This window comes from Lathamus discolor, chromosome 2, assembly GCF_037157495.1.
Source record: "Lathamus discolor isolate bLatDis1 chromosome 2, bLatDis1.hap1, whole genome shotgun sequence".
In the NCBI taxonomy this organism is placed as follows: domain Eukaryota; kingdom Metazoa; phylum Chordata; class Aves; order Psittaciformes; family Psittacidae; genus Lathamus; species Lathamus discolor.
The window spans coordinates 139,497,346-139,519,878 of record NC_088885.1 but is presented as its reverse complement, the minus strand read 5'-3'; the positions used below and the strand labels follow the sequence as shown (position 1 = coordinate 139,519,878).

The window sequence follows — 22,533 nt, the reverse complement described above, 5'->3', positions numbered from 1 at the left end:
CCTTACGCTTCATTTATGGAAATGAGTGTGGACTACAGCCCTGCACTGCAGTTTTGGGGAGATAGCAGGCTGGCAGGCAGTGCCAACTCTCATACAGGTGCCTGTGCTGCACAACTTCTCCAGCACACTGCAGAGGTTTCCTAGCGACTTCCTTCCACAGGCTTTGTGCTCACATTTGTTTTGAGATGTGGGCTGACATAAAACAGTAGTTCTGCCTATTTAAACTAGTTTAGTTCTTTTAAGCTGGCAAGGCAAGCACAGTACAGCAGCAGCGTCTGATTTATATCCTTTCCAGCTGTTCCCTCCAGAACTAACAAAACCCTGAACCAATGTAGGTGGGCTTGTTGCTTGTTTTCTTTCACTAACCAGATCACCAGCCCATCACTCACATTGCTGAGCAACAGGAAAACTCCAAGCCCATGTTGGAAATAAAAATACACAGAGCAATGTTTTCTCTGATCTCTGCATCTATTACATTCTTGCGAGCTCCTCTGGCGTATCTGAAACCAACAGATGCTGGTCATGTGCTTTGGACAACTCTTTCCAAATACATGAGAGACATCACTTTTTTGAGCCAGAAATGCTCTTAAACCCCAGCAAAACCAAAGTAGTCAAACTGTGCTGGATATGCTGGATACATGCTGGATACATGCATGTGTATCCAGTTTAAAATTGGCCATAGGTTTTAAGTCTGTAAATTCCCTGACAGCATCCAGGTTTGAATATGTTGAGGCATTTATTCAGTATTTGGTACTGGCTCAGACAGTCAGCTTGAAATGACACCCTCAGCTAGAAAGGAAGGGAGGGAGCAATTTGGTGAGCAGAGCAAACTTGTGAGAGTTTGGGTGTAGGGGACGCAGGAGATAAACCCAAATTACCTCCATCTCCTACAGCAGCACTGAGATTTGTTAACTGAAGTAATTCACCACACAAATACGTATTTCTTAAAAGACAGTAGAGGGGAAAGTCTTACTCCCCCCTTCCTATTTAGCAACTGGAAAGTGAATGCCAAGTGCCTCGGTGTTTTCCTTGGCACCTGCGCTGCTCTGTGAGCTCTCTCAGAGAGCCACAAGCAACTGAAGTGCGAGAGGAAATGTGGAGTCAAGTCTTCCCATGCTGCAGCCAGATTCCTTTCTGCCCTCAGCAGGATCTGTCCCTGCCTGACACCGAACAAGCCCCATATTCACGGGCATGCCACTGGTCACAGCTGAGGCACAAACCCAGTCCTTCCAAAACTACCCTACGCAAACTCTCCCTTTCTCTTCAGGCTTGGCTGCCACCACGACTATTTTAACCGAACATCTGGCACCTCCATGAGACATTAGCTGCACTTATACCTTTCTGTGTTTTGGGGATTTGCCAGCTGCTGCCATTTGCCATACTTCACTGCTGTAAACCTTTGGATTTCCTGCTCACCACTAGTGTTTGCACTGATGCAGCTAAGTCAGCTGTTGGCGTTGGTCATGAGATCAGGACAAACTTCCAGAGCAGATCTGGCCTTGGATTTCTATCAGAACCCATCTCTTCCTGGCTGAGAGTCATCCCTACCACCTTTACAGCTGGGTGGGATAATGACCTATCAAACCCACAAATTAGCACTACATGGAGCTTTTTTAACATCATTCCTCTCCAGAAAGTCAAGGCTGCAACTACATCTTGTGTACACCAGCCAGCCCAGCGGGTGATGAGGATTTCTAGCTGACAGTGTCAATTGTTTTTAAAGTGTTACTGCACTGCTGACATTTGAAAAGCAATGTAATATTTCTCCCATGACAGTCACTTCAAATACTCTGGAAACAATCTGTATGAAGGAGCGGATGGCAGATGCAGTGCTTGTCTGCTCTGAGATGCCCAGGCTGGATTTGGGTACAGCTTGTGTCAGGCAGGATGGCAAGGTGAACATTGCAGCAAGCACACCTCCTCCATCAAGCCAAACCCAGCTGGCAATGTGTTTGTGTACAGGGTTAGCCTCACACCTCAGGCCCTGCCACAAGAGTGTGGTTATTAAAGAGTGTGAGGGCTGAAGGGAATTGTCACGGAGCTGCTGTGGCTGCGCTCCCTCCGCAGTGAGGAGCGTTAACCAAGGGTTAACGCTGCTCACTGCTCCTGCCTCCACAAATCTGCATAATGCCTGCGTTTGGAAGCTCATTTGCATAATTCTAAATTACTCTTTTGTCTCGAAAATAAAATCTAAACCACAGCTTCAGAACTACGTGGTAGATCCGAACGCTGCACGTACTGAGCAGGCTCGGCTCAGTCTTTGTCTGAACTTGTCAGTTGAGGTTGTAAAAATAATTTTAACAGAGCGCTGTCATTTCTTCACTGTAGGGGCTTGGGTGCTCTTTCCTGGTGCCATTCTGACTACCCTAAATAATGTTTAATGTGCTCACGCACCCCACACAAAGGTCAGACCATCATCGGGGCTCTACAGCTCCAGCCCACCCCTCATTAAACTGGAGAAACAATGCCAGCAGCTGGAGACTGAAGTCTGTCATCAGCACTTCATCCTTATTGGGGATGGGCTTACCTCCAGGCTGTGGATGTGTATGCAGAGGTGTGACACACCGGTATGAGCTGTGTCCCAACTCCCACTGCCACGAGAGGCTCAGCTCACCAGAGGATGGTCAGCTGAATCACACTCCCATTCCACTGACTGCTGTAACTAACACCTAAATTCAGGGACCTGTCTAGATCTGATTCCTACTCGATGTTCAGTTGGCAGCCCGTGTGTCAGTCTTTGCTGGCTGAGTCCCATACCTCTCAGCTCTTCTCTTCCTCATTTTGGGAGATAGATGGGAAGCACAGTGTCTAATAATGCAGGGATGTGTTTCAGTGTAGAAGGGGCTATTAGACTGAACTGACGCTTCAGTGCATTTTAAATCATAGTTTATCAGAGCAGCAGAATAAATCCTAGGAAACAGGAAGCCAAATAGGATAAGATATACATTTAATCATAAAGTCATTTGTTATTATGACTGAAGCCTATCTGAACTCCTACCCCACTGCCTTATATACTATAACTTGTACATTCCTCAGGCAAACCCCTGCAATTTCTGCATTAAAAATTTACAGCATTTCTAAATCAGACATCCCAAACAATGCACTGTGCTCTGGACTTTCCATTCCCAAAAGCTAAGCAACACCAGAAGACACTTCCCACTCGATGCTGGCTCACCCCGGCAGTGTGCCCGTGGGCGCTCTGCCCAGAGGAGCAGCCAAGGGGCAGGAGGGCTCAAGGCCTCCTCCCCTGCCAGCTGGAAGGCACCACGTCTGGGAAAGCTTTAGGCAAATCTAGCTGAGTCTAGGTAGTTAGTACAGGCTGTATGGGGAAAAGGAGAAGGTACGTAACCCTGAGTGAACAGATCTGTCAAACGCTAACAAGTTCCTACCTGGCATGTTTAGTTCAGTTTTTCTTTCACCCAGTGCTCATCACACAAATTCAGGTGAACTCTGAAGTTAGAATCATAGAATAGAATCATAGAATAGTTAGGGTTGGAAAGGACCTCAAGATCATCCAGTTCCAACCCCCCCAACCATGGGCAGGGACACCTCACACTAAACCATCCCACCCAAGGCTTCGTCCAACCTGGCCTTGAACACTGCCAGAAGTAATAATATTGCAGGAAACTGCCCTCCTTCAGACTCCAATGGCATTACAGTTTTCAACAAAATGTTTCAAAGATGATTTAGGGCCTCTTTTTCTACCTTTGCCTTTTGCCATAGCTAAGCCTTTTATTTGACATTCCTGCTAGAAATTAGACAAAGGCAGATATGCAGTATTAAACATTTTAGCCCAAATAATTAAAGCCTGATGAATTTACAAACGTCCCAGTTCACCTTGGCTTATAGCAGCAGGCAACAATCATTGCAAGTGAAACTACCTGTATATTCAGTCAGCAGCAGGTAATTCTGTATTTGCAAATCTGCCTGCAGTTCTATGTTAACTACTACCTATCTCTATAAATACATGCATCAGCACATATGCAGGGATATACAACAGAAAAGTGTTGCAGTTGCTGTTACTCACAATAAAATGTTCATTCATCAGTTACCTGTGTCCCTTTCCTCCTACACTGCAATGGAGAAAAACCTTTCAAACTGCTTGCATTTTCTTTCCTCCCTTAGTTTCACTGAAGCTAATTTTTAACTACTGAAGCAGTTCTCAGCACAGGTCTCCATCTACTGCATCTCCCACTGAACACTGCCCCCACTGCACCCTTCTTTTCTCTTTTATAGCACTTAAGCTCCATCACCATAAAACTCCTAAAACTTTCTATCATGGGAGTCCCGTATGTTAGTGCTCCCTCTCCTTACATGAAGCCAACATCTATTTTTTTTGACATTTAATCACTTCTGAGACTGGCCGTGATGACCCACTGCAATTATGTTCCCAGCTACAGGGACATGCAGGAACAGTTAAAACAGCCATCCTGTTTCATGTCAATGTCCTTAGTGACTTAAGGAGAGAAAAGCAAAGCAGAAGAAAGCTCACAAGACTTTTAGCAGAATGCTGAGATCTTTCCTGAATGCAAAGCCCATCATTTATAGGGAACGGTGTGGTCCAAGAGATGAGAATGTTTTCACCCCTGGAAAGCTGTGCTTGATACCATGTCAGCACAACTGTGATGGGAGCCTGCTGCTGCTGAAAAGTGGAAGAGCTATTTCAGAAGGAATGGTGAATTTGCAGCCCCTGTGTACACTCTGCACTGGGCACATTTCTCCTGAATGCTTTATTACTTTGCAAATGAAACAGCCTCTGGTTTGATTAAAATGCCAGCTGTAAACAGAGGCTGCTTCAGAGCTGTTTCACAAGCAGCTCAGTCTTCTCTCTGTGTACCTGTGGTACTGTTCAAAACAGCTGTTTGGGCTAGAAACTCGTCTCCTGAGTGCTTGGGCACTCAGCAACCACTGACTTCTGCTACATTTGACTCCTCTTGAATTTTTTTTTTTTTAATTCTAATAATTTTTCAAGTGGAATTAAAACCAAATGCAAGAACTACCTACTATTTATTTCTATATTATAAATAGCTGTTCATGACAGGAGGCTATTGAATGGCAGAGGAACAGTGGCTAAAAAGTAAGTTACTCCATAGGAATGTAAATCCTGGTCGCATTGGTGTCCATGGAATAATTCACTTGCTTTTGCCTTGGAAAGTCTCTACTCTTTTCCCTGTCAGAAACAAGTTTATTCTGCAATGATTTCAGAAGGTAGTACATGAATCAAGGCCATACAGAACTATTGCTGTGAATGCAGCTCACCCTCACAATTCATACTGGCAGCATTTTTTTCCCAAACTGCCACTTTGGAAGGTAAATATGGTTAAGACAAGAGTAACTAACCCATCAAATGGAACTAACAGAGAAAGAAAAACCTTTTTCTTGTCCCAGTTAATAATCCAGACTCCCTTGGCAGTCTGCAGGCAGATGAGCCAGAGAAGGCAATTCCACAGGGAAGGAGAAAGCAATTCCACGGGAAGCCCAGACAACCTGCTAGGGCCTCACACCCGCCTTCTAGGATGCTGAAGTTCAAAGAATTATTTCAAACTTTACCAGGAGTTTACAGGAAGCTGTTCTCGTGAAAATGGGCACAACTCTGCTTTTCAGCTGCCTGCACAGGAACACCTGCCCAGGTGACAGAGTGGACTCAAAGCTTCACAGATACGCCCACCACTTACACTCTGCATGCAAGCTCTGCCCACACTGCCTTCAGGGACGGTTGCACAAGGTGGCTGCCCATAGCCTCGGTTTCTAGGACATTCAGTTCCTGCACAGTGCCTAGGAACATCTCCTCGTGCTCAGCTGCATTTGTCAGCAGACAGGTCTGGTCCACACATACGTGAGGCATAACACAAACTTTGTGGTTGGGCCTCGGCAAGAAGAGATGTCCAGGATGCTTAGTCAGAGGAAGAGGTGTTTAGAAGTGTCTCAGCGGGAGCTGGAAGAGAAGGATGCTAGCTAGGGGCTACAACAAGGGTGAGGAGCAATGTTCAGTGAAGCATCAGCCAAAACAAAATCTCAGTCTGCCAGATACCGGTGGATCTACAAACTCCACTGAGTACTTGGCAGAGATCTCACCTCGATCACAAGTATACTGTGCCAACTCCCCTAAACAGAATCAAGTATGTATCCTGTATACTGAAGAAAGCAGAAACAGATGCAGAATCCTAATTTCTAGCCCAGGAGTCCTTCACTGCAAAGCAGGGGAGAGGAAATTTGAGCAGCTCAGACAAGAAAGGGGAAAGGAGATCAGGTACTTGCAGTATTGCCTGAGTTTAAACAGATAGATTTCAGTTCATGTGTAGCAGCAAGCGTTGTATCAGCAGGCTCTGTGTCAAAGTGTCTAGCTCACCATATTAACTTCCAACCATCTGAGTCTATTTTTGGACAAATTTTGACATGAGGTTCTGGTCTCAGGGGTATCTGTTAACTGACCCAAGCATCAGAGAGGGGGCAGGAGAACCGAGCAGTACTGCAGCTAAGGGGAAGACTGCAGCAGAGCTCGACCTCTTCTAGCCACTGGAGAACCACAGGGTAGAGAGAAAATGTGCGCACCATCAGACACCAAAGAACCCACTGTAAGAAAAAATCCATGGGAAACAAGTTTTCATCAGTTCTGAACTTCACTAAGCTACCTGCTTTTTCATGGCCTCAAACAACACATCTTGAAGATCAGCACCATTTTGTACACAAGACAAATGATTTTTCTATTACAACAACCTATTCACTTGACAGCCAGGTACAAGTTAGAAAATAAGAGATAATAAAAACTTCATACCTGGCATCAAGATGAAGTTTCAGCTATCATAAACAGGCAACATATAAAACAAAATCAGGCTATAACAACGTGGGACCTGAGCATGATAAAACATAACTCAGGACAGCAGAAAGCAAATGGAAGGCAGAGCAGTCCTCCTCAGATGGAATTGTCCAATATCTAGTGTTAACTTGCAAACTGTGCAGGTACTTGTGTTGCAAAACACAGGACATGGTTTTAAAGCCCCAAACAATTGAGTCTTATGCCCTACCTAAATAGAGGGAGAGCAAGAGACAGTGAGGAACCTGCTTTGATTCAGTTTGCTGCACAAGGCGCTGGAAACAAAATTTCTCTCTTTGCAGTGCAGTTTGTTGCTTGCTATAGGGAAGTTCCATGGGAATCATAGAGAAGCTGCAGTTTTCTGCACAGCATTCTTGTTGACATTTCCAGGAATGCTGGCCTCATTTATTCCACAACAAAACACAATCTTATGCTGCCAGCCTGATGTCATCTCTGTTGACATCTGGAGTTAACAGCCAGGAAAGCTCTCTTCAGCCGCCCGAAGCCTTTGCCTCTGCTCAGGGCCTCATCCCTGACTTCAGCATACCCCACCAGCCTCAGGCACCGCTGCCTGTGGTGTACCCACCAGCATCTGCTTGGGCTGTTTACAGAGCAAAGTCCCTTGCAGTCCTCCTACCCTAATCCTCACATCTCCAGCACATCTCCTCCCTGTTGGACTAACAGACTTCTGTGCGAAGCACCAGGCCTGCAGCTGTCTGGTGGGTTTAGTGAGTGGTCAGGAGTAGGTCTGCACAGGTGCACATTATTCACAAGCCATTTCTGATGGGAACGTTCCTGATCTGCTTTAACTGGGCATGTGTGGAACACGAAGCTGGATATGACGACCTCCAGAAGTCCCTTCCAACCCATCTGCTTCTACCAGCCTGATAACTTCAGGAAATGCTGACTCTCATCAAAATTCAATCTATCTCAGACAGGACAGCAATGATCCCACAGGAGTTATTTTCTATGGTGTTTTCAAGCTGGCAAAAACTCTCGCACAGTCAAGTATACCAGCAAGGAACTTGTTCTGCTGGTTGGGTGTTGATGTATTTATAGCTGCACCTTCATAAGGAAGCTGCTGCTTTATCAGTAGGCCTGAAAATAGCACCATCTGCACACTGAGGAGTTGTGCAACACAGGGAACTAAAGCTCTTAAGCCAGGACAGAAGTCCTCTCTTAAAGACACATCTTGTAAAGAAAGAAAATTGCATTCTGTTCTTGGTTTTTTTCATGACTTGGCAAATATGAATTTTTAAATACTATTTCAGTGCTGGATGTTGCCACCCAACAGACTCCAACAATCCAGAGCACTTGGGAAAAGTCTTTTATTTGGAAGTTCTTAAAACCCAGAAGTTGCAAGAATGAGCAGTTCTAGTATCAGAAAGGAATTCTATATGGAGCAATTTCAGATAATTAAAGGACCATCACACTGTGTTACCTATGTGATTATCTTCTAAGAAATGCATCAGTGGACAAGAGAGGCATTCAGTGCGTTACCACTTACTGGTGCTGGAAAGTCAGACACAGCCTTGCAGCCTGCTAGTGCAGTGTGGGTGCTCTTGAAAGCTGCTGGAACTACCACCCTGCTACAACCTCCTGTCGGAATAACAACATCGCCAGCTGAACATTTGTGTTGGTGTCCTCTCATCCACGCTTAGGATAAGTTGCCATCTTAAAGAGCAGTAGAAGCTCTCAGTGTGAACAAAAGCTGACATTTGCACTACTCAAGTTTATTCTGGCTCCAAGTTCCAGTGGAGTCAATTTTAATTTTTCTTTCATTTTTGCTTATGACAACTGTTTGTATTGGCACAGCCATAGGCAGTGGCTAAAACTGGGGTTCAGTCACAATGTAACTAAAGCTACAGAAAAGGGTTACTTGGAAATATCATCAGCTGACTGCTGAGCTCTTAACAGAGGTGTGCCCCCTTTGGGCTTTCCTGTCTTTTACCTAGTATGTTTCCATAACCCTTGTGAAAGGTGGAATGAAAAGAGTAATGGAAATCTCTTCCTTGTACCCAGCCCCTAAGATAACACCACTGAACAGGTCATGTTATTTGGAAATGCAAATGCTTTGGGCAAGTACATCTCGATACCAAGAACAAACATAGATGTCTGAAGCTCCTGAACCATATCCAGTATTTTCCAAAGCATTCCCAAGGGTGCAACCAGACCTATGGCAGAAGTTCATGTGGCACATCTTCCCAAGTTCAGTGGAAAAGAGGAACGGCCATCAAACACAAACATTCATTTTTTTTAACCAAATTAAGATGCAAGGTCTTTCAGGTGAGTATCGAAACAAGCAAGTGCTTCTGATAAAATGACTGAAGTCAAGCCAGCTTAGAAGAATCAATCACTGCAAAAACCAACAAAAATGTTTTCAAGAAAAGCATTACGACCGATGCTAAAAAGAAAAAGCAGGACAAAACTTACAAACTTTGGTATAATCGAATGCAGAATTCCGGCCTAACAGGAGAAAAAAGGCACCTCACGGATGTACTTATTTTTCAGAGCACAGCTGCTGCACTGGTTTGTGACTGAACAGAATGAGTCCCATTCCATGCCTTGTGCACTTCCAGAAACCTGTTAGGATCTTCCTTCTAGGAAAAGCTAAATTACTTATTCGTATTTTGAATCCATTTGAATATCACTGACACTTGAGAACAGAACATAGGGGGAACAGTGTCTGAGAACAAGAAACTTGGAACACATCAGCTGAGTATTTTTTCTCTTTACCGTGTTCCCTCATGTTGAAGAGAGTTGTACTGAGAAAAACTTCACAACTCTCCAGATCTTTGTGGGGTAAGCAGCTACATGAGCCGACTCTTGGACTAGCGCCTTTGGGCTGTATTGGAGAAGGAGCTAGGGAAGAAAGGGGAATGGAAGATGGGAAGCTGCAGAATTCCTTAGGTTTGATAGTGAAGGAACAGACAGAAGGTTTCCAGGGTTTGTTACACAGGCTTAGAAATGGATTACAACTTGCTGAACTAAGTTCTAGATTTTTTTTGTACCATTATCATATGACTACCAGCATTCTTCACATGCTATAAAATTCCAAGCTGGTTTTCTACATTTCCGATTACACGAAAGCAGTCTGCAAAAGCTGCAAATTCCAGTAAAAAGCATCTTTAAAACCCAAATCTTGGTACAATCCTAGACGAAGTGTTAGTTTCTATAGAAACAAATGGCTTTTCATTGACTTTGTTACTCAACTTTCAGCAAATTGAGATGTTAATTTGCTAAGAACAGCTCCATTTGTAAAGTATGCTCTTTAAGAATGCCAATTAAACCCTGTCCGAAGGGAGCGTGCACAGCAAGAGCAGCACTGAGTACTTCTTCGGCTTGAGAGGTAACTTTTCATCCTGATACACCACCAGTGTCCCGGGAGAAGGGTGGCTGCTGAGGCAGGACTGCCTGCCTTCCTCGCCAACTAAGAGTTGCAAATCGAGCGGCCGACTCTGGCACGCAGCCGACCAAAGGCAGTGGGTCTGAACCACCTGTGCGGCTGCCCGTACTCCCGGAGGGGGAAGCCCAGCCGCAACCCCGCACCGGAGATTTCCGGGACGGCCTCACGCACCCGCTCCACTTCCACCCCGGAGCCATTCCGACAGGCCGAGGGGCCGGCCACAACAGGAGCCAGCGAGCCGCAGCCGGCGCCGCTCACGGAACGCCGAGACCAGCCCGGGCCCCCGGGCCGGGGCGCGCTGCCCGCGGTGCGCGCACCAGCGCCTCAGCGTCCGCCCCGCCGCGGGTGCGCGTGCGGGAGGAGGGGAAGCCCCGCCCGGCGGCTCGGGGCACCGCCCGCGCGCCGCCCCCCCCCCCGCTGGGGAGCTGTTCTTCAGGGCACGTGGTCATTTTACGCCGCTCGCGCATGACGTCACCGCGCTCCGCCGGGCCTCCCCAGCCAATCCGCGGCGCGCTTAGTGAGGGGGCGCAGCGCGGTGGCGTGCGCGCCAGTCAGCGCGAGGCTTGCACGGTGGCCGCGCGCTGCCGCCCCGCCCTCCCCGTCGCGGCGCACGGAGGGAGGGAGGGGAAGGAGGGAGAAGCGCCCGCTGGAGCCAAGATGGCGGCGCGTGTGTGAGCGGGGTGCGGGCTGAGCCTCCTCCCGGCGCCGTTGCGGCGGGCTCCTTCCTCCTCGCGCTTCGCACGGCGGCGGGTGAGCCCCGGGACTCCGCCAGCGGCCACAAGGGGCCCCAGGGGAGGGACGGAGGCAGAGCGCCCCCTCCCCCGCCACCCCCCCGCCCCCATTGTGTGCCCGGCCCCCGCCCGCCCGCCTCCCTCCGCCGGGGGGGGTGGGCAGCGGCGGCGCGGAACATGACCTCGATCCACTTCGTGGTGCACCCGCTGCCGGGCACCGAGGACCAGCTCAATGACCGGTGAGGGGCAGGCCGTGCGGCGGGGAAAGGAGGGGAGGGGCCGGCCTGGCGGGGCTCGGCCCCCTGTGGGTGAGGGGAGGGGCCGGTGGCGGCCGGCCGGAGCGCGGCGTGGCGGGGGCACCTCGGGGGAGCGGGCAGCGCCGACCGCGGGGGACGCTCCGGCACCTCCCTTCCCCACCGACCTGCTGCCGTCCTACAGCCGCGCCGCAGGGCCCCGGCGCTTTCCTCTCGTAGGAGCGGAGCGGGCCGCGCCGTACGCACCCGGTCTCTCCGGGCGGCCGCCGCCGTAAACTTTGCCCCTGGAGGGCGCGGGGGTGGGAGGCCGTGACCTTCGCCGAGGGCCTGCCGCCCCTTGGCGGCTTCGGCGGTGATCCGGCCTGCTGGGGGATCTCGGAGTCTGCCTGGGGAAGTGGGCTTCAGAGGATGCCTGGCCCAGCACGATGAGGAAGGAGCGAGAGTGGCTGTGTCCATATTAATCAGAGATGGAGCAAGGCAGACAATGCAGATGGGGGGATCGCGGTGTGTGTGAGCGAGTGATGGCAGCGAGGATAAAGGAGACGTACGCTGGGGATGTTACAGGCGCAGGTCCCCCCAGTGTTCTGTGCGTTCCCTCTCACACGTACCTCTTTTAAAATAAGCCCAGTCTCCAGATTACTGGCTGTGTGTGCCTTGACTGAGGTGGGAATGACAGCTAGAACAGAAGCACAGCCTGCTTGGAAACTGTGCAGCTAACTTCTGTGTTGGATTGGGGGACAGAAATTGCAGTCTGGGGAGAAACTTGAATGTTTGGGAGAAAATAAATCCGTGCACCAATTTTCTTTGCTGCTTGATGTGTATTTGACAGCATTCTGTGTGGCTGTCAAATATTTCTTGGGTAGCAGTTACTACTGGTATGTGTTAAAGCTTTTACATTTTTCTTGTATTCTTTTATGTAGAAATCCTTAAGAAGTGTGACTGCTCATCTTTAAATTTTTATAAATTTATGTGAATAAATAGGGATCTTTAATCATCACTGGATAGAAACATACTCTTTTTTGCACTGTAGAAAAATGTTATTTAATTTTTATAAATAGTTTTTAAATATTTATAAACCTTAAAGTATGGGCTCTTGGTTATATTCTTTTGGTTTTGATCTTGCCAGGTTTCATGGTAGGTCAGGGCCCACCTCATTTCACTCTTGTTTGTAGTTAGGTCACTTTTCCTAGACTGGTCTTTGCTGAGATGCCCCTATTAAAACACATCTGAGGTTTGAGGGCTTATGATGAGGAAAATAGGTTATTGTAAAGATAAAATCTCTGCTGAGCTACATCTATCATCCATGTCCTTAAACAGGGAAGAGAAGCTTCTAGTGATAAAATAGGTCCAAACCCTGAAGTGTGTTAGTGTGGAGTGTATTTTTTTTTTCTTAACCTAATAATACGTTTTACAGGATCCTGCTTCCTAGGAGGCCTACCCATTCCTAAGGGGTTGATTGGCTTTCTCCACAGTAATACATTCAAATTTGACATGCATCATCTTCCTTTAGCGTGACAAACTGAGAGGTGATGCTGTACTAGGAATTTTTCCGCCTCTTTGGGCTGTTTTGATTTAGGGCAAGAGCTGGACTTTGAACTTGAAAAGACCCCAGTGGGTTTTCTTTTTTTTCTTTTTTTTTTCTTTCCATTTTTTAAAATCTTGTTTGAACGTTGGTAGGCCTTTAGAAAACATTTAACATGTAATTATCACACTTTACACAGAGTGAGAGAGCTCATCTGTTTTTTCTTTAATGTCACCTGTTTTATTGACTTATTGATGTTAAATATGATGCCCCTTCAGTCTTCATAATGCTTCCTTTTCTTTTTTATTTTTTTTCCTTCTTACCACAGCAGCAGCTCTCACAACTTCTATTTGATACAGGAAGCTTCATAATATGTGGTAATTAATATATGGAGAAAGCTGCAGAAGTGCTATTAAGTAGGGACTGATTTTGAAAAATCAAGTGGCTCCTTGATCTGAGCTGCAAGTCATGAATTTCCACTTCATAATTTCAGTAGAAGTGCGGTAGCTGTGTATCAGAACTTGCAATGCAGTGAAATCAGAATGATTCATTAGTAAGGTTCAGGCACACACGTGTTGGAAATGCCAGTTCAGTTTTATCAGTAGCATTGCTGCTTATTACTGTTCTGTCAATATAGATCAGGATCTAGATAGCTTAATACATTCTCATATATGTGCTCATAGAACTAAGGATCTTGGAACATCTCGTGTCTCCATGATTTTTCTTCTCTCTCATGCTTTATAGACTTTTTTGAGTCTGTGCTGCAGCGACTGGTCAGTAGCCCAAGTGAGGTTTTTTCTGTCTGCATCCTGAATGATAATTGTTTCTCAGAATGTGATTTTGGGACCGTAATTCTGCATTGTATGCTTTCACTTGTGGTGTATATTGAACATGATGAATTGTGTTTTTTCAGTAATGGATTTGTGTTCTACATCTAAGGAATAATCAGATTTTAAACCACAAGGGATTTAACGCTGCAGTGCCTGTGTGTTCAGGATACATGGCAGTTTTGAATTTTTATAATAAAATATTGGAAGCATTATGCTTAATCATCAGCAGAGATGTATGAAGGGGTGAAGTGTGTTTGGAAAGCATCCTTCTCCTGAAGTATTGCTCTGCATTTAGCCTCCAAAATGTGAGGAAGTAGGGTTGGTTTTCTTTTATTTTCTTTTTTTTTTTTTTTTTCAGTTTGGTCTAGTTTGTGTCATTGTGTTTTACAGTTTTTATTATATTTTTCTGTGTAATTTGTTGTCCCTCTTATTCATGCAGCAATGTGGAGAACGGTAAAACACCTGGAAAAAGAAGGGAAAAGTAACTGTAGTACCACAAATAATTAGGAAGACTCCCAAGCATGCCTACTCATCATCTGAAAGTACTTCTAAACTAGTGCTTTTGGAAACAATAGCTAGTATTGTACCTTGATGGTAGGTATTAGACCTCTCTCAAATAAGTTGAAGCAGTGTAGGCTTGTTCGTTGTATTCACTCAGATGTCTGGAAGGTAGTTGCACTGAAGAAACTTTAGTGTGAGGTGTCCCTGACCATGGCAGGGGGGTTGGAACTAGATGATCTTGAGGTCCTTTCCAACCCTAACTATTCTATGATTCTATGGTTCTAAGAAATCTCATAGACAATAGGGTTATATTTAGTTTTGCAGTTCTATTAGGACTCATTTTTTTAAATGGATAGTAGGCTAAACTTCTGTTTAGGATGAACTGAGGTAGTTAAACTTGTTCTGGTAAGTTTATTTAGGAAGATAGGGAACTTGGAATTTCCCCCCAAGCAATTCGTTCTCTGCAAACTGGGTATGAGAAATCTAACTGGGGAAAAATTGCGTAGGACTTGCAGTTTGAGAAACAACTCCATAAAGTATTGGGGTTGTAAATAATTAATGGCTTTAATCTTTGAAAAAGTGATGCATAGTTTCAGTTGCAGTGGGTGTTAGATATATTTTGTGGTTCCATGTATGTTTCAGGGTTGGTGTGCTTTGGGAAAGAAGTTTGCCAGAGTTTCATAGATAAGTCAATCTTGGTAAATTCTTCTTAGTGTATTTCTTAATTTTCTGTTGGGTTAGGAAGTGGGTGTAACTGAGACAGGTACCTTTTCCTGGCTGTTATGAAACCTCACAGGAGCAGTTTAACTTGCTACTTTGCAGAATGAGGAGTCTTTCACTGTACATGAACTAACCTTCAGGGACAGGATTTGTCTCAAGGCTTTGCCTTTGCTTTTGCTTTACACTAAGAAAATTCTAGTCAGCTAAGTCATTTAAGTCCTAGCATAGGGTAAGGTGTTGTTTTTGAAGTGGTCATTGATGCAATGTTAATATGTTTTTTTTTCTCTTCTCTTGAAGATGAGATGTAATGAATTTGGTTAAATAGAGAGTATTCTGAATTGGAGTGTTAAGAAGTGGCAACTAGTAAGTTTTCTTGCGTTAAGTTCTTTGAAACAAATAATGTGATTGAGAAAAGATCATTTGAAGCTACAGTGAGTATTTGTGGACAGTCAGCTTTGCGGGAAGAAGGCATTATCTCACTCTTGTGTGAGTTTGTTTTTTCTTGATAATATATTCAATGCCTTTCTCTATTATTCAGATATTACTTACTTTAGGCCATGCCTGAACTGAAAGTGTACTTTACCTTGCCTGCATTGTTTACACCCTCTGATAATCAATTTCCATGGAAAAAATACCTAGCAAGAACATACCCTTTGAGCCTGTGCCTGTGTATCATGTAGTTTATGTATATGGAAACATCATTTCAAGGTAATAGGGAAGTGATCAGTGGATATGTGTGCTGCTGCTCTGGCAGATTTTCTTAACACCTCCTGCCCTGCTTTGCGTTCACTGATGAGCAAATGTATTAAAAATCCCAAGCAGATGTTGCTGGAAGGAGCTGGTGTAGGGTGTGGTGTGATTCTGTTCAGGGAGCTAGTGGTGATGTGGAACTGATGTCCTGGCCCCACATGTTTGTGGGAGCCATACATGGAGAGGGAGAGATGGCTCCTGATAAGCAAGTGTTTGTTTAGCCCTAAACTCCCCCTTCTGCTGTCATAGGCACACTGGGAGAATACCTGTCCTCTTTGTGGACAGGAAGTTGGGGGAAAGAAGGAATTGACTGAATTGTTCTTAAATAGAAAACCCACAAGTTGTGAGCAGATAATACAGTACTTTTTTTAGCTCCAGTGATTTTATTTTGGTGCACTTTAAACCGTTTCCTAATCTACTTTAGCAAAAGTGAAGTTAGCCTGCCTGGGACAGGAATAGATGATTTAATTACAGGAGAACCATTGCTGATGGAGTACTTTAATTTTGCGGCTTACAGTTGCTTGATGAGACTTCAGTAATGCAGAAATGTTGACTTTGTTTTTATGATTTATTTCTTGAAAGCATAGCAAAATTTAAATTGACTTCTTTTAGAAGAGAGTGAGGGAATGGCATGACTGTCATAGAATCATAGAAAGGGTTGGAAAGGACCTTAAGATCATCTAGTTCCAGCCCCCTGCTATCATGGCATTATTATTATCATCACACTCTTAGTTAGAAACACTTTTTTGAAAGGAAAATGTTTTAGCTGCATCAAAAGGTTTGCACCACCAGTGTGGTTATACCAAGTGTTACAGGATTCGTACACTGAGAATCTGCATTAAGTTTTGGTCTTATTTCAGTATTGCTATTTAAGGATGACAATTTGGGAAGTTAAGCATCAGAACTTCACGTGAGCACCATTTCATATCTGGTTGAATGTGAAAGGTTACACAGGCCAGAAGTCTGGGCCTTTTTGGACTTTGCTCTGCCAGGGTTGTCTTTTGGTTACAATTGTTTGCTAAGCCCTAGACACTGCTTTTAGAGAATGTGTATGTAATTGTCTGTGAATGTTCTTGCTGAAACTTTCCTGAGATGTTGCAATTAAAAGTAATTGCTCTCTTCTGAAGGGGGAAGGTTTCTTTTCCCCACTTCTTACCTTGCACTAACTTTTAAGTGTCTGATCTCACAGTAAACTGACTTAATTTGTTAAAATGATACAAAACTAACCCTGGTAAAATGAAGTAAATAAATATGCTGGGAAGTTGAGCTGGTGTATCTCCTGGCTGGGTGACCATCAGAATAGCTGGATAAAAAAGGGAGGGTTTTGAAAAGTGCTGCAGGAGAAAGAGTTGGGAGTGAAGAACAGAGAAGAGGAAGCAGGTTTGAGTTCCTTCCATTTTGAAAGCAGCAAGTTTATTTTGGCTACTGTAATGTGAAACTGTTCCTGTGAGTGTGATCTGGACTGAGAGTAGTTGTGACTTGTCACAAGGAATTTAGTAAACTGGTAATTGGGGCACAAATGTTGCCTCTTTTTTCCTCCTCAAATTATCTATGAGGCTTGAGCGTATTTCTTGTTAGACCAGTGATAAAGCAAGATTAATGGAGTATCATATTAAGAACAATGCTTTAAGCATGGCAGTGCAAGTCAGAGCTGTCAGAAAACAATGCTTTTAATTCTAAGAACAGTAAGGTTCAGTGACATTTATGTGCTAATTCTTGGTAAAAGTTATAATCTATAATCAATAGCATGCTTCTGAGGTAATTTTGATGTAGCATGTATTTATTAAATATTCTAGTTGCCATGTAGGATACTTCTGTAAAATGATGTGTGTCAAAAATTTGTAATTAAGCTGTAAAATAGGTAAAAAGGACATGGCACTTTTTTCCCCTTAAACTATCCAAAGTTTAAGTAAATAACTGTTCAGTACACAGTTATATTTACGTGAAAAATTACTTAACACTTGAGGGAAAACAACCAAGGATGTACCATGGCAAGCTCTGCAGTGTGTTGTAGCTGCCCTTTTACTGTTAATGGCAGAGTTAATTGTTCCTGGCTTAACTGAAATAGATGGTGGTATGTATTTGAAAATCAGATAAAGGAGCAGGGGTTTCAAGGTAGATTTTACTGCAGTGATTACACTAGGTTCAAGGTAGCTTTTATTGTAGTGGTTATGCTAACAGCAATTAGGTAGTTAAATTTGCAAGATTCTTCCTTTCAGAGCTGCTGTTTTCTCTTTCCCTGCATCAACTCAACAGCCACGTACCGGAAGAAAGCCATATGCAAAAACTACTTAGTCTTTTCAGTTACATAAACATTTTTTAAGCTTGAATTCAGTGAAGTCTGGGGCAGATTTGGCTCTTAGTAGCAACATCACATAGAAGACTGCAATAGTTGGCATCTGTATATGTGCCAGAGAAAGCATGGGGGCAAAGCTTAGTTGTAGTGGCTAGAGGATTTTAAATTGGGAGAAACAAGTGGGAGAAAAAAATACTGAAATAAGCGTGCAAATGTAGTTTTCAAGGTGTATGTGTATTTCGTCCAAGCTATAAGCCTATCAGCTTAAATGAGGATGGTCACAGTACTAGTTAGTCCACTACAGCAACTATTATTCAGGTTTCAGATCTTAATTTTTTCCTCTTTCTTGCATAGAGCTGTTTTGACAATAAACTCTGTGCTCTACTTTTTGGAGTCTTTCTGTGCTTAAAAAACCCTTCAGTCAACCAGTGCTGCTTCCTTTTTTCTTACCCTTCTCCTCCAACCAAGATGAAGTATTTTGTTTCAGTTTAAAGAGCTTTTTGTTACATTTCAGAGAGAAAATACCACCACACTGGCACAAAGGTATGAAATTTGCCTATTCTAAACTTCAAATATACGGTAAAACTGAGTAGAAAGGCATAAGCTGGGTGCACTGGTCATCTGTGTTTATGTAAAACTGCCGGTTTGGTTCCAGTTGAGTGATGTAACTCTTGAATTTGCTATCTTTGAAAAATGTTATCTTCGTCTCACAAGGCTCCTGCCAGCACTTGTCAGGCGGAATTTCTCGTGGTAAATACGCTTCACCCTGTCTTTCAGCAAATCAGTGTGTTTTACAGTGCCAATCCACGTTGGTATAGAAAGGTTCTGAATATTGCCACCTTTTTGTAACACCCCAGCATGATTATTTGTGGCTGTTCTAAAAATGATTTTTAACATAGCATCTTCTGGTTTGCCTCATTGGCTGGTTTTTGCAATCCCAAGCCTGTTGGTGGTGTGCCATAAGATGTCTCTTAGCAATTCCTCAAATTGTTTACATCCACCATGGAGATGAAATGTGTGCTTTCTGCAGTTCTGTTTTGGACAGCTTTTTTTTTGTTAAACTGGTTACTACCTTTTAGCTGAAAGATGCCTCAAAATAGCCTTGCTCCCTTATGTTTCTTAATTAGTGTTATATGATGATGTTTTATTAAAGAATGCAGGATGAAAAAAGTTTCGAAACGTTCACATGACTAGTACTATTTTGAACATGGACTGTGTTGGAACTTCCCACTGTCGTCATTTTATTGCCAGCCGTGAGATAAGCTAATGTAATTTGTGACAACGGTAGTGTAACTTAACAGATGAAAGCATGAAGGCTACTGCAGATTGCCGTGATCTTATGAAATTTGTCTTCAGAAAAAAACCCCAAACCAAAACAACACAAACCCCAAAACATTCTAGAGGGTGTGGTTTTTGTTTGTTTGTGTTTCTTGCTTTTTACTCAAAGTAATCACTATTGTGAACGGTTGGAATATCTTGAGTAATGGAGGATGGTACCCATGCAGCTGTAGTTCGCCTGTTCATTAGAAAATAGTGCAGACAGAAACTGTGTTCTGTACGCAGGGCTTGGCGGTGTTATTTTCTGCCTTCGTCTCTAGTTAGGCAGGATGCTAATTTTTGCCCTTTTTTTTTTTTTTTTTAATGTGTAGAATAGTAGTTGGCTAGCTTAAGCTAAGCCTGTGTTAAAGCAGCATTTAACAAATTTGCTTAGTCTTTCATAATGCTTCATTCGCTGGTCTGCATTAGGTTTCCTCTAACTTACTTTTTTCACCTTTGGGATATACAAAGGTAGGTCAAATAAAAGGAGATGGATCTTGATTCAGGTCTCTCAATTCTCCAAAAAATTGTGATGTCACTATATAGTTTCCAGTGTGGAGTCTGGCATTGACTTAATATGGAAAAATGTTTGTGCTACAGCGTTTTTACAAAAAACCTAACTGGTAAATAAATACCCACGTGAATGCAGTTGGCTGAGAGCTATGGGCCTTACTCTGTTGTCACTTGAAGTCATTGGGTTTGTCTTTTCCTTCAGTAAGTGTGGTATCCTTTTATTTTTTTAATTTCACAAGTTAATTTTCTTAAATGTGGCTGTCAGTGTTTATTCTTTCATTTATGGTATGAAGTTTTGCTGTTCTCTGTCCAGCCTGACAATGATCTGGGCTGCTTTTTTTCTTTCTGGTAAACATCAAGAAGTGCTCTTCTGAGGAGGATTTATGGCTTTCAATCCATTCTGTATTGTTTCTCCTTTTAATATAACTGAGTTACTGTTGTCTGACCTTTACTAAGGATTTCTCTCTTAGGTTGTCGAAACTCCTTTTTTCAGCTCTAACCATACTTTGTACATTAGTAACAGAAGTTTTCCTTCTCCTTTTTCTTTTCTCTTTCCTTTATTTTTCTCTCTTTTTTTTTTTTTTTTGGCATTATTTACACAATTTGCTGAGTTTGGCAGAATATACCTGTCTCTAGAGCAAGGATTTAAAGGTACTTAATAAAACATTCCAGCATCATGTTGTAGGCCAGATCCATTGGGTAGGCAGGATGTAAGCTGGCCAGGCTTGCCATGCTCTTGATGGGAGGGCATGGGGGGTAACAGGCTGTTTGCTGCAAGGGTCAAAGCTTGCTTTCTCTTGTGGTGCAGAATCTGTATTTGGTAAGATTGTTACCTAAAATAGTATGGCCATAGGCAAAAAGTGGAGCAGGAGGTACACAGTGTGCTGCTTCATGAGTTCTTGTAGAGGAACCAAAACACTAGTTATGCTGAGGGGAAGCACCTGGAGTTTTGTCGCTGTGGTACAGACAGATGGAAAAGAGAATCTGTTTTCGGCAGTGCAGAGGAGTATTGTGGTGAGCTGCGCACCTCAAAACCTGGGGTTGCTTTTGAGTTATTTTGCCTGCAGTGTGCATCTGATAAAGTGATTTGGCTGCTTGTTTTTCTGGCATGGTGCTTGCTTTCTGCTCTGCTCCCTGTGCCAGGCCTTGTTCCGTTCCTATCTGAATCAAAGATGCAGTGTCTGAAAGGAAGGTTTTTGAAGTTGTATGGTTAGTAGAAGACAGTGCAGAGTGTGGAAAGGAGCACTTGATATTTAAAAGACATTTGTTAACAAGTTTGAAAAAGTTACATGTAGATAATACTGTGACATTAGAGGTTTTGTTAAAGGCTTTGAGCCCTGGAAATGGAAGAATTGGCAAGTAAAGGACTGGATATGCTAAACAATCTTTCCCTATTGCTAAAAGTGAATAAGCATGCTGGATTTTCTTGCAAAGCAGTTAGAGTTCAGTGTCTTGTTTGTGCTTTGTTTTTAATAAAATCACTTGTATAAAATATACTGTTGCTTTTCTCCAGCCAAGACACAAAGAATTTAATAACATGACAGTTCCTTCTTCTTAAAATATTTTGATAGCCTTTGAATGTTCTAATCAAAGGCCATTTTCAACTTTGCACATAGCGGTAACAGCTTCCAAAAGCTTAGAGCAAGAATAAAGGGGAAAATGATGCCGAGATTATGATTTGGGTTCCCGCAGTAGCCTCAGCTGTGACCAGAAGCTGGCTCTCTTGTCTTCAGGTTGGTGTGCTGGTACGTACAGAGCCTTCCTGGTGGCTCGTAATTAACTTTCGAAGAAGCTTCCACAATGTGTCACAATGGAACACAAAAGGGTTTTAAGGTTTTACAATGACTGGATTTTTATTTTCATAGCTTTATTTTTTTAAATTTTTTATTTTCCTAGTGGAATCACTACAGTAATGCTCTGTCAGTAAAACAGGATTCCCCCTTACCCCCTCTTTTGTCTAAATGTGGTCTTTTAAGTTTCATGTGTTCTGGTCAGACCACTGTACAGCTTCCCAGCTGCATTTTAGTAGTTAGCATTTGTGCTGCTCAACATAGTAATACTGGCTTGTGCTATTTTGTGTGAGTGTTTTTAAAGTATCCTTGAAGACAACCATGGTGTTGTAAATTCCTATTATCTACATCTTACTCTCATGGAGGGATATACTTATTGAAATAATGGATAGCTAAATAGCTTACAATTTCCATTGTTTTAAAATTCAGAACTTCCATCCAGCTGAGTAGGTTGATCCAGTCGTTTAGCTTTTAGTGGTTTCCTGGCTGAAGGAATAGCCTTCTGTTAAATGCTAAACAGAAACTTTTTGCAGCTACAAGAACTTAATGCAGTTGAACAGAATCTGGGAACACAGAATGATGGTTTGATGCATTCTATACCAGGAAACAGATTTCTGTCTTGTATTGCCTGAATCTGCGACTCATATTTTTGGAAGTCCGCTATCAGATAACATCAGATTGAGGCTGACTTATTCTCCTGTGGGGTATTTTTCTTTTTTCCATAGAAGTGCCACTAGGCATTTAGGTGACCTGGAGCTGTAGGATTTACTACCAGATCCTCTGGATATTGTGTTAAATAACATATGTAGGTGTGCTGTAACTGCTATGAACTATGTCAGGATAGTGCCATTTGTGCCATCTGTGATTTCTTTGTTTATATTCAGACTCTTTGTTGCAACTCTTTTTTTCTCAGACACTTGCCTGGCCCCTTGGTGTAACAGTCTCAGCACTCAGGCTTTCCTCATTTGAGAGGTGCTCCAGTCCCTTAATCATCTTTGTGGCCTTTTGCTGGACTCTCCAGAATGTCCTTGTCTCTCTTGAACTGGGGAGCTCAGAACTGGATGCAGAACTGCAGGTGTGGCCTCACCA

At 43.6% G+C, this 22,533-nt stretch overlaps 1 protein-coding gene across 10 annotated transcripts in view; it reads left to right on the top strand.

Moving 5' to 3' along the window:
• The first annotated feature begins 10,852 nt into the window (after nt 1-10,852).
• UBR5 (ubiquitin protein ligase E3 component n-recognin 5) overlaps nt 10,853-22,533 on the top strand; it is an 85,769-nt gene continuing 74,088 nt past the window's right edge. For 6 of the 10 annotated variants that reach the window (XM_065668731.1, XM_065668732.1, XM_065668729.1 and 3 more), the window contains exon 1: nt 10,854-11,190. In XM_065668731.1, coding sequence (XP_065524803.1) covers nt 11,129-11,190 — 62 coding nt within the window. In that variant the 5' untranslated portion in view covers nt 10,854-11,128. Of the gene's footprint in view, nt 11,191-22,533 lie in introns of all 10 variants that reach the window. The other 4 variants (XM_065668723.1, XM_065668724.1, XM_065668725.1 and 1 more) reach the window with 1 other exon arrangement.